The sequence below is a fragment of the Lepidochelys kempii genome, chromosome 25, assembly GCF_965140265.1.
Source record: "Lepidochelys kempii isolate rLepKem1 chromosome 25, rLepKem1.hap2, whole genome shotgun sequence".
Lineage (NCBI taxonomy): Eukaryota > Metazoa > Chordata > Testudines > Cheloniidae > Lepidochelys > Lepidochelys kempii.
The window spans coordinates 9,775,105-9,787,568 of record NC_133280.1 but is presented as its reverse complement, the minus strand read 5'-3'; the positions used below and the strand labels follow the sequence as shown (position 1 = coordinate 9,787,568).

The window sequence follows — 12,464 nt, the reverse complement described above, 5'->3', positions numbered from 1 at the left end:
CATTTTATCTGCATGCTGTCACATCTCTCTTACAAAGCAGTGACAGCACACAAATTCCTTGGGCAGATAGATGCCCCAATATTTTTCTAAAGAGACAGGGACCACCCATAAAATAGAGACCTTCTCTCCTCTCTCCCCACCTGCCCTCCCAATATAACCTTGTAAAATGATTGGGCCAATTTGATTTCAGAGCATTCCAGAACAGCCATGATTAAAATGCCTCCTGGGCCTTGGTGAGCATCTCTGGGTCAGGATGGAAGATGTCTTGACTGTTTCCCTTATTGCATCTGCAATGAATTATGTTTCCTATGCTCACCCCTCCCCACATTTCATGAATAAAGTTATCAGTCCACACAAAGGAAAGTAAATAATAGATGTTCCACAGACGATGCCAGCCCGCAATTTGTTTAATAAAAGATTGTTTTTCAACTACAGCTGCTAGGGCTGGATGACGCTGTGGCAAAAGGTCACTCTCCCTACTAATAGGATGGGGAGGGAAGGGGGAAAACCACAACCTAGAAGTGGGAGCAGAGAAAGAGAGAATGTTACCCTAATAATGAAGGTTACCAACCAAATCCCAAGCTCAGAATCTGCCATTAAAAAGAGTAGCAAAACCCACTGGCCAGACTTAGATCACTGCAGAAAATCAGATAAGCTGCCACTGAATAATGTGATACTGTGTAAAAATGATTAAGCGCAGAGTAAGATGAAGCTGTAAGAATCCTGCTGAAGTCTTTTAGGTGGACATCTAAATCTGGACATTTCCCAGGAGTGTGTGTTCTGAGGGTCTTATTTACACTAATTTATAAAAATGGCTACAAGGCCAGCCCAAATAGTTATTGTTGTATTTGTGTAAGTAGCACTTCAGATATACTGGTTTGTAGTATCACACAGAAAGCAATACTGAATTTCCTTAGAGAGAAAAACACATTGAATGAAAGTCAAATTGGATTTCTCCTCAGGCACACAAGAACAGATCATATTTACTCTATACACTCAGAGAATTCTCTACCCCAGCAACAAAATGAAAGTCATTCACTGGCTTTGTTGACTTCTAAACAGGCTAATTTGATAGCAGCCAGTATCCAGGCCTATGTTTAAATGTTTACATGTTAAGAAGACAAAAGATGTCATTTACAGGTATATCTGAAAGATACACCAGAATCCAGGAATAACAAGGTGAGAGTTGAAGGGGAAGTCTGTTAATCAGGAATGCTTACAGATTTAGAAGAGGTTTTTATTTTTAAATCACTACCTTTTCATTACGATGGATTAGTGTAGGGACCCTGGGTAGCTATTCATCCACTGAAGATAGATCCAAATAGCACAGCAAGTAGACATGAAAACTTTAAAAATGCAATAGTAGTTTCATTTTTGGAGGGGAAGAAGGGGAGCTGGCTGGGGCGGAGGCAGGTAGAAAATGTACCCCAAGTTCAATGGCCATTACAGATGCTCAATACTTCTGAAAAATCAGGCTACTTATGTAGGAGTCTAACTTTAGGCATCCACATTTGAGAACTTTGCAGAGTACGGACTTCATCTGCTACTAAGAAACACCTCTAAGGCCAAAAACACCACACGGGCACAGAAGACTGGAGACAGACACTAACAGCAGCGATTCAGGCCCAGCTGTAGTTGAATGCTTTTTAAGTTGTCCACAATACAATTTAAGGAACTATAAGATGGATGCTGTGGAGATAAAGGAAGAAGGAGGCACGCCTGGGGGCCCTATTTTACCCCGGGGTGTTTGATACTTCCCACCATCCAACACAGATGGAATGAGCTTAAGTGGTGTTTGTATAAAATAAGTAAGAACTACTAATTATTTTTTAAGAAAGGCTTTTAATGATTTTTGACTATAACAGCAGCAGAAAGAAAACAAAAAAAGGAAAACCAAAGCCCAGCACTGAATACGAATTAATACAAAAGGCAGATTATACTGAGCGACCAGACTTTTTTTTTTTTTTTTACTCCAGAGACTTACCCTGCATTCGTTCGAAAATACATTACCCTTCAGTCAGCCGCTTTCTGCACTGGCCAGGTACAGACAGTTGAGAAGAGCATGTCCCTTCGGTTTAGGGGGTGTGGGTCAGGTTTTCCTTATGACCGAAAACACACACACAGTCCCGTGCCTTCGTCTTTTTTATCTGGTTTGGACGGCCGTGTTTTAGAACAGAACAACCAATCAGGGTGGGCCACATTGTTTATGTGGTTGCCCTAGTTGTATAATTGACGTGCATTTAATTTTCATGTCCAATTGTTAGTTGTCCGTATAACTTAGGCCTATTTATTTTCTGGAGCCAATTAGATCTTAAATGTGGGTAATTTGGGGTTGATAAGTACATAGAAGTCAGCACAAATTGTTATCTGGTTGTAGCGCGTCATAACCACAAGCTTAAGCTTTATTTTTACAAGGCTTGCATTTTAAAGTATATGAAAGTTTGAGGCCCAACAATTGCAATACTTCTATTTCGTTCAAGCTTAACAAAACAGTTGTTCAATTTATTCACAGATGCGTCAATCTAGCAGCACAGCAATCATAGAACCGCAATAGGAATTAGAGATGGGAGAAACTTAGCAAGTCTTTCTCCACTGCATCCCTCTAGTAATGCTGTATTGCGCCATGAAGTGATTTCTAGTGTTTTGTCCAAATCATTTTAAGTGTTCCAAATGATCGGGCTTTCATCTGTCCACTTTGGAGACTATCCGACAGTGAGAGAGACTCTCTAGGAGTCATGGAGACATTGCATTGTCTCTTCCCAGTAACAGTCACTTTCATTTTCACTTTCTTAATTTCATTTCATTACCTCTTGGTGTGGACTCCATACCCTAAAACATTCCTCTCCATCCTTTATGTTTACACCCTTCAAATTATTTGTGGGGGAATCCAACTGGGTCTCAAACTTGCAAGCAAACAGAAGCTGGAAGCGATACAAGAGTAGCACACTCAACCCTAGGGGAAGGAAGCACCTTCCAGTAGCCACGTGTGGTCAAATGAAGCAGCACTGAAATTTGACTTTTAAAGAAGAGTTTTCATTCTGACATGCGTGTCTGTCCCAAAGGATGCTAGAAAGTGATCTGAAATATCTTGCTGGTCAACACTACCTTAACACATTTTGATGTGGTGTCAAGACATGATTTTGCATCACATGACAGGACTACTGTATCCCAGGAACTTTATTTACCCCTCCCCAAACAAAGCTGGAAGAAAATAGGGTGACACTCAGTGATGTCCTACCTGACAATAAAATAATTCAAGATGACATGTCTACTGTGCTCCTGACTCAACGGTAGTGTTCAGGTATTGCAGGGTTGCCTAATCCGTTATTTTATGAACATATATAAAAATGTATTATTACAGGCACCAGAGGACATGGCAACAACAAATCATTGGCATGAACTTGAATTTTTTTGCCTTTGGTCTCGGTCTCTGTCTCTGTGTGTGGAAGTAATTGCAACATGCAATAGGATTAATGTGGTTGTCTCATCTTTAAATGCAAAGTGGTGCACAATATACATATATAATCACTTCACAGTTACCTGTCTCGTTGCTTCTTTTCACCTCAAAAGACAGAGTCCTCCTGTGAAGCACAGGAGTCTACATCCCAGCCCTGCAGCACTGATAACACGTACAGCAGGGCAGACAGCACCTGCTGGTACATGTGTTACGTTCTTTCTAACTCACTCAGAGAGAGGAGCAGAGCTGTAACACTCTCTCCTTAATTTCTAGTCACAAGGAAATCTGCTAAGAAATTCTGAAAGCATTGATACTGAAATGAAAAATTACTAACATAAAGCTTAGTCATAAAAGCCAAAGAGAAAACACTGTCAAGTTTCTGGGTGAGAAGCCCTTAAAACCACAGCTATTAATATTCAAGAAGTCCAAAACAACAACATGAAACAGACTTATTTCTTGAAAGCTGCCAGTGATCTCTGAAGAATCCCACTCTTCCTCCTCCCCCTCCCAAGCTGCTTTGCTCCTCTTTTCTGGTATAAATGGAAAATCCCTTTACAACCAGACTAAAAATCAAAGCAAAATGAGGAAGTCGGGATAGGGGAGGAGATAAGGAAAATAGGGGAGGAAAATATGCAACTACTCGCTCAGGTCAGCCAGGTGCTCTCTTCTGCACGCTGTACAGACTTCAATAGTAAACAAAGGAAAATCAAATTATTTAGTTGAAATCTGTATGAAGCTTCAGTACGAGAATGCAGATCATGGCATGCAAGAAGATGGGCAAAATCAAATGTATTTAGCTTTTTTCAAAAGCCCTAAGAAACTGCACTAAGATACTGACCCACTGCTGACAATGGTTATCAGCACAGTGGCCCCCTGAAACTGCACTGAAAACAGACTAGCTGCTTGTCAAATTTTCTGCAATGGTTTTGAAAATGCCGTTTGTCCCTTCTAAGCTAGCAGTTTTCAACACCAGAGCTAAGTGTGTGATTTAAAAATCTGCTCATCTAGAACACAGCCATTCTTCTCTCCTCTCTTCAAGTCTAAGGATCTCAGATCTGTCCCTGCCACTTGCATCTAATCTCCCACGAGACATCAGCTTTTTCAGGCCATTTATTACAGGCAGTAAGTGTTAAACTTGTACATGAGCCAAGTGTATAGTTTAATGCAGTGCTGGCATTTTCAGGATGGAGTGACAAGAAGTACCTACTCACGCTGTGCTGCTCTTTCTCCATATCTAATATTCCACATCATCTTATCTTCCTTGGAGCAGAAGGGAGCATTGTCTAGCTAATAGGTCATGGGACTACCTCAGGAAGCTTGGTTCTAGTCCCAGGTCTTCCGCAGACTTCCTGTGTGACATTGTCACCAAGACATTTAAATCTCTGCTGCCTTAGTTTCCCCCAAATTTAACTGGGAATAATAAGGGGGGGGTATAAATTATATGAAGATGAATCCATTAATGTTTGTTAAGTGCTTTAGAGTTCCTCAAAAGTCAGGTGAACGAAAAGCTTACCAGCAGCATGAACTGCCACAATCAATACAGCACTGAGACAGACTGCTTTAGTGGTAAACAGAAAGGGCCCCTAGTGGGAAGAGCTACAGATTTCTAAGAAAAGACTTGGTTTTTCAACGGTGAGCATCAACACATATCACGTGATCTAGAGAGAAACATATCACTCACCATCTGCAAGCCAGGACACACGCTGTGCCAAACCTTCAATATACTTTTTCCTTGACATGATGCCTCTAAAACAAGGCTTTTAAAGCACTTTACAAAAAACACTTCTCACAACAATCCTGCAAGGTTAATAAATGTCACATCCACTGAATAGATGTATGAAAAGCAGCCAGAGTGACGTTAAGTGACTTGCCAGAACATTCTTAGAGATTCAGTGGCAGAGCTGGGGAAAGCAGCCCTTGTCTCGACTCCCAGTTCCCTGATCAGACTAAACAACACTTCCTCTCCTGAAGCAAAGTTTGGAACCTGTGCTGGTTCTGTGGGGATCCCAGGGACTTGTGCTAGCTCAGCCACTCTCCCCTCCACCAGATGGATTGGAGGAAAAAAGCTCAGTCAAATTTCTGCCCTCACACCTGTGGCACCTGGGGATCTCACACATCTTAAGATCAGCTTTATTTGTAGCCTCCCATGGGGTGAGGGTAGGTAGGGGGGGAAATCTAATGCCCATAAGAATGCACAAAGCATTCCTTCTCACAGGAGGGGACAAAAAGTGTATCAAGTCATTCCTTTATGCAATATTTAAAAAAAATATTACTCTTGTAATTATATTTTTACAAAACTAATAGCTTTGGCAAAACTTCCAGGCTCTGCCAAGAAAGCTATTTGGACTGCATTCTTAGAGGGAAAAATTAATTGCTACTATAAATGACGGTGTACCTCAGAAAGTACAGACTTAATACAGGGAAAGACTCCACTGATTTTTTCAGGAGGAATAAACTCTAGATAACCTATTTACAAATGCATTCTGGAGAAACAGTTTGCTCCACTTCTGTTTAAAGACAATGTGCCTATCAGTGAGCATGACCCTTACCTTCTCCCCCCTCAGCCACTTTACTTCTCTCCTCTTCATCTAGGTCTGGCCCTCTTTTCAGCTCCTCCTTCATTTTGACTTCTTCCAGGGCAGTCTCCATAGCTATGACTTCCCCAAGAGACTTCTGATCCTCCGTTTTATGCCTTCTGGGTTGACTTCTTTTTCTGTGAGACCTGGAGAGGCAGAAATGATGTTTCACATAAAGAAACAGCCTTCAGTTCATAAAAGATTACTGTCTTGCAAAGAAAGGGCTCAGTACAGAAACCAAACAACCTTCCTGGGAGAGAGAACACAGGCTGGCTAACAATGGCCTATGACAGCCGCAGGGACAGAGCAGACATCTAAAATTGAACAGGTAAGCCTGAACAATGCAAGATTTAAGACCCATTCACAGGAGCTATTAATTCGAGGAGTCCCTAAGGTTCCCCAAGAAAGTTTTCACCATTAATATAAACTGATGCTATCTAGTCACAGTAATTTTAAACTATATTTTTAATCTAAGCTCCTTTTGCCCACTTTCTGCAAACTTTCTATAGAAGTAGGGGGGGGAAGTATCGTATTTTGTTCTCTGCCTGCACTCCACCTTTTCGTCTCTTTCTAGATGTCTGTCTGCCTCCCTACAGAAATCTGAAGGTACTCCGCAAAGGAACGCAATCCAGCTATCAGACACTACCAAGTGCCACCAATTTTTAAAAAGCAAGGCATGGACTGCTTAAGGCACTAAGTCAATATAGACAGTCTATGGCTTTTTGAGAAACTTGAAACAGAAGCGGTACAATTAACAGGGCTCACAGGTGATGGGGAAGGCTAACTAAAGAAGCACATTAAATATCAAGCATCAATTTGACACTAAAGGCCTAGTGGAGACAACATCCTTACTGAGAGTGAAATGGCCGGTTGGTGAAGTCCAAGAGAGGGGAAGATAGCTGCTCAGGGTCACTATCTGCCAAGGGACATGAAACCAGGGAGTCTCTCCAGTTTAGGAGACACATTTCATTTAGTTTTTAAATAGTATCTCAAATAGATCTCTGAACCCTGGGTCTGAGCCTAATAAAACCCTTTATCAGCAGAGACTGATTCAGAGAGCTGTGACTTTCATCATCATTTTAGCATGCAGAGATTTTCGAAAGTAGCAGCTTCCATATGGTGTCCCCATTCCATGCCATTGCATCTGCCACCACATTACAGAGGAATGCAATGCCATCTATGACAACGCATCTGCCCAAGACTCTACGGGAGCTGGAATCCAGCTTCACATCCTCAGAGCCTGTCCATAAACTCAGCTGCTAATTAGATTTGGAGTAGAATGAAGTTAACAGAGCTCTTAATGAGGCAACAAATCATACAAGAAAAAAAACAACCTGAGAAATAATGAATGATTACTACAGAAGAAAGTTGATCCACATGCACAGTAATTTATAATTGCTAGACTCTAACCATATGGTCGCCCTCTAAGTATAGAAGTTAACTTCACACTTGCAAGACATTCATTAGCTTGAACATGCAGCTGAACCCAGAAGGATCACAGCTTTTCTCTTCACTAAGATCCTGAAAACATACCACCTCCTCAGAAGAGAGAGAAATGAACAAAACTCTGTTAGAAGTTAAATCTTCTGTAGTTGGTTAAGTAGAATCAAGTTTTGGAGGCTATTTGTGGTAAAGGATGTCTTTTACCCCTATTATTCACAAGTATGGCACAAAGGTTGCAACAAGTTGTAAAGCTTTAACCTCATATTGGATGCAATAAAGGTTTCACAGTGCTCTTCTCCCTCCTGAAGCTGCAGGGATATAAGCAGGAGGGGAAAAAAAGAGAGCGCTCTCATCTGAAGAAATTGTATTTCTGGAGTTACATGTAGATGGGGTGACATTACTAGAAGAAAGATGACGTTACCTACTTGGACACATTTCCGATATCGGAAACGGTCAGACTGTGAATCTGGTTAAAAGGAAGCCATGGGCAGATAATCTATACAACCACATGAAATTAGGGTGATCTTTCCATGAGAACATTACTGCTTTCGAGAGCTCACACTGTGGAGCACTTAGCTGTTTATTGGGTTTGAAAATTATTTGGAAAGAATGAAAAAGCCAGAAAGGTGGCATTTGCCTCTTTTGAAAAGAGATTTATTTCAATGTGACTTGAGGAGTAGTTTAAACTGAAGAGTTTGGACAAACTCACAGAACAAGATAAACTTCACCCTGGTGAGGGTGTTCAGGAGGAATTCTTTCAATCCACGAGTTGTAAACATATGGAGAATATGGCTACGTGAGGTCACTGGACCAACAGCTTGAAAAGTGCATCATAGCGATTTTGAAATAATCTGGGAAGCAATGAGCAGAGTGGACACAGGTAGGTGGACCTTTTACAACAGCCCAGGTAAACTGAGCGGCTTCACTGCTATGTAGTAGGCTCACACAGAGAAAGAAGGGTGTGGGGAGCAAAGAGAAAGGAGTAACACTTAGCATTCATAAAGTGCTCTACGCCGATATTAACATTCACAACACCCTGGGAAGCAAGTATTATTTCCAACGTACACACAGAGGTTAAGTGACCCTGCTGAAGGTCAGTAACTCAGTCACAGTCCAGAGAAAAGAACCTAAGAGTTCTGACTACCAGACTATGCTGACTTTCCTGAAGCTTATTTGGGAGAAGGAAGAGACAAATTGTTTTAGGAAGATCGGCTCTGAGATGGAGCAATATTTAAGAGGCCAACTACCTGTAAAATTATCCTAATTGAAGTATTTTAGGACCGTCATATAAAATGGGCATTCAGAGAATTTCCCCACACAACTCAGTTTTCTCTAAAGTAACAGGCCAATTATTATACGAGGGAAAGCTGGGGGCAGGAATGACACAAAGCAACAACAGGGAATGCAAGAGTCCTGGAGGACAACACATGGCTACACTAAAACAGAGATAAGATCCAATTAATACAAGCAATCTCTTTCTTGCCTAGGTGTTAGTAATACCTGGATTTAAGATCATGGACACATTTATTAGGTCTGCACATTTTTAAAACATCAGTCACTCATCAGGCTTCCTAGTAAAGACGGTCTCAGATACTGTTTTTTAAAATGAACCTAACTCTTCATTCTAGGGTTTTAAAAAAAGTTATAGGTCTGTTGTGATTAATATTCTGCTGGTGTTATCAATTTAAATACATTCCAGATGAAGTGGAGCCATCTCCGGAAATGTTCTACCATTGCACAATACTAGATGAGGGGACACAACTAGCCTGCACAGTGCAGAGCAAGCACTGTGGGGAAAGGAAAGGGTAAGAGAGGGAAAGCAGGAGTGCGTGCGGAAGAGAACACACACACTGGTTCTTTTGGCTTCTATTGTAATTCAATTTCCTCTTTATAAAGATTTTTCCTCTTAAAGAAAGCATGACCAAGGGAGAAACCATTCTCCTTCCAGTTCCCATTTGCTTCTCCTATTGGCAGCCCATTTATAAAACCTTCTAATCCAATTAAACTTTTTGGAATGCAGCTGCTGTTTATTGGCAACCAGCTCTGTTGACCAATTAGCTTTAGCCACAATCAATTTACCATTATGCAAATACCATGTCAGGGCAGCATCTTCACTAGCCTAGGTTTATTCAGTATATCAGCTGCACATTCAAGAATGATAGACCAGAACTAGAATGGGACAAACAGAGCTCCCAGAAAACCTCTCCTGACAGAAGGAGATGCACACCATTAGGAAATCAAGCGAAGGTAAAACAAAGGAGGCCGCAGAGACAGTACCCAAATATCCTCCATGCCACTAGGATCAGACATGACTCAACTGCTGATTTTACAGCTACAGGTGTTCAAGATTAAGACTGGTATTACTGAAACAACAGAGACCTAGCCAACCCAGGATAACATCTTCAGATTTAATAAAAATGGGAGACTTTACCAAAGAGGGAAAATAAAATAGGTGTAGGGTTACTTGTGAGGACAGATTAATGGCAGTAGATGGCAATTAGTCTGCAGAGAGAAATGATGTAAACATGGGTGATGCAGCAGAGATAGTCTGGACAAAAGGACAGAGAAAGTCATTCAAGGGATTCTGAGATGTAGCTCTATGCTACAGCTACAGGGCAGAGTCAGAAAACAGAGCAGGAAAAGCTTCTTCCGATAAAGCAGCCTTAATTACAGTATTCCAATTACTCATCTATTCAAGCGACAAGCAAAGCAGGCAAAACCGAAAAAAGGTAATCATGGTCCTAGAGGGTAGTGCAGGATTGCTTTCTTGCACAGGTTGTTGAAAAACCTTCACAGTTGTAAACTACTTTAAACTGAATCCTGAATATAAATCCAGTGTGGCAAATACAGTTGACATTGACAACCATCTAAAATCCAGTATCACAATGAGCTCAGTTCAGTCAGACATGTTGGCGTTAAATGACCTGACAGGGACATTCAAAATTATGAAGGGATTTGATAGAGTGAAATGAGAAACTGCTCCCACACTAGGAAAAAGGATTTAAAAACCCAGGGACACATTCAACAGTAGGAAGTTAGGAGTATGTTTGGAATTCAGGCCATGCTATTTCTCTTCTAGAGAAGCAAACATGGAGATAATACGGTCTAGCTGAGGCTAGAATTGGATTATATGAGCATAGCATAAATACCTATCACCAGGGTTAGAGAATGGAGAAGCGGAAGAAATGGCTAATCATCAGCTAATCTCCTCCCACCAAAGAAAGTATGGGGCAGAACAAGGAGGTGTGGTTCAAACATCCCTAAAGCAGTCAGACCCATTTTCTTGCTGTACGTATTTATGCTGTGGCTCACACCCATAGCAACAGAGCCTTAGGATTCGGTTCTGTTCCATCTAGCAGTCCATTATTGAAGAGTTCAGTATTTCTTTATAGTAGCAACAGAAGGAATGTTATTCCTTTTTCGTAATGGGGACCTCAGGCAAACAGGGAAGGGGAAAAGGGAAATTACATACCGGTAATTGTGTTTGTTGTCCTCTTCTTCATCTCCCATCCTACAAAACAAGATTCAAGTAGAGCAAAACATTAGAGCGCTACCTGCTAGGAAGCCAAGTCAAAAAGACTGTAGAGCACGGGAGATTTATACAGCTACGTTCCACTTCTTTTCCCGCAAATCATTTAAAAAGCACCCGAAAAACAAACAGAATTAGGAGACACGTACGTGTGTGTACAAGAGCAACGGAGTGTAAGTGATGGGAGGAAGTGAAGATGGGAGGAAGGGGGGGGGGACCACAAACAACAATTACTGGCATGTAATTTTTCCCTTGTAGCATGCCCACTCTTCTCCCATCCTACAAAACAAGATTCCATACAGCAAGCAGAAGTGATAAGTAGTGAGAACAAAATTTAGGCTTTATGTGAAAACCAAAATCAGCCTTATAAAGTAAGGAAAGATCTAACTGCTGAGGAGTGATGGTGGTCTGAGCACCATATAGTGACTCTACCTAAAACAACAGCCCTGTATACTCCCCAGCAAGTTGGACCTAAATTCTGAGGCAAGGTCTCCTAGATTTTGCAGAAAAATGAAAATTCTGAACCTACTTCATTTACATTAAGGACAGAGGGTTTTATTAAATTAAACAGGAAAATATATAGTGGAATCAGTATAGGAACCCAAGTGTTACTTATTTTGACTTCAGGGGCAGAGTGAAAGTGAAGTTTGGGATTGTGAAGTAAGCACACTAGCTGATGTTTATGCTAAAATAATCAGTAGTACATAGCTGAAAATGAAATGTAAGTGACCATATCTTTAGGTTTCAGAGATAACACTCAACTGAGATGAACAGAGCAGCTTACCCCTTGCAGAGCTATTGTTTCAGGCTGTCTGTAGACTCATGCAGACATCACTGCACTGGTTTGCATTCAGCTCACATTTGTAAGGTTATTTTTACAACCATGAGAGAGAGAAATTTTTTTTTAAATGAAATCTTAGATTCTGGAGTACAGTACTCTGCCAAAGGGTGGGTTCCACACCTGCAGAATCACAGCCTTCCATAAATCAAGTCAATCATATCAGATGCATCTGCCCAAGTGGTAGCAATGGCTCTAGAAATATGTTCATGAACAGACAAAAGGAAGGCTGAATTAAGTCTTGGAATCAAGTAATGATTCTTTTAGAAGCTATTAAACTCTTGGTTTGCCAACAAAAGCAGGCAAGATTAAGGCAGCTTCTAGGCTACATATAATGTCACAATACACTTCATCCCAACTACAATACGAAGCCCCATATGCAGGAGTTGCTGAGGCAAGGAACTAAATTTACATAAAAGTTCTGGAAACTAGGGATAATTTATATTTTAGGTGCCTAAAGATGCAGATACCTAGCAGATTTTTTTTTTAAAAGGCCTAAACTGATTAGGCACCTAGCTCCCCTTGAGAGTCAAAGCTAGAGAAATTTGAGAGCCTTAACTGGCCAAACGAAGCAAGGTCTTACACTCAACTTAATAGCACTTCAAATATTGGCTTTTGCCC

General features: G+C 41.0%; 1 protein-coding gene across 4 annotated transcripts in view; it reads right to left on the bottom strand.

Annotated features, from left to right (window-relative positions):
• KDM4B (lysine demethylase 4B) overlaps positions 1-12,464 on the bottom strand; it is a 178,737-nt gene that overhangs the window by 45,664 nt on the left and 120,609 nt on the right. For all 4 annotated transcript variants that reach the window (XM_073324669.1, XM_073324670.1, XM_073324671.1 and 1 more), the window contains exons 10-11: positions 10,949-10,987; positions 6,007-6,179 (exon numbers count right to left, since the gene is read on the bottom strand). In XM_073324669.1, the coding sequence (XP_073180770.1) occupies positions 6,007-6,179; positions 10,949-10,987 (212 nt within the window). The remainder of the gene's footprint in view (positions 1-6,006; positions 6,180-10,948; positions 10,988-12,464) is intronic.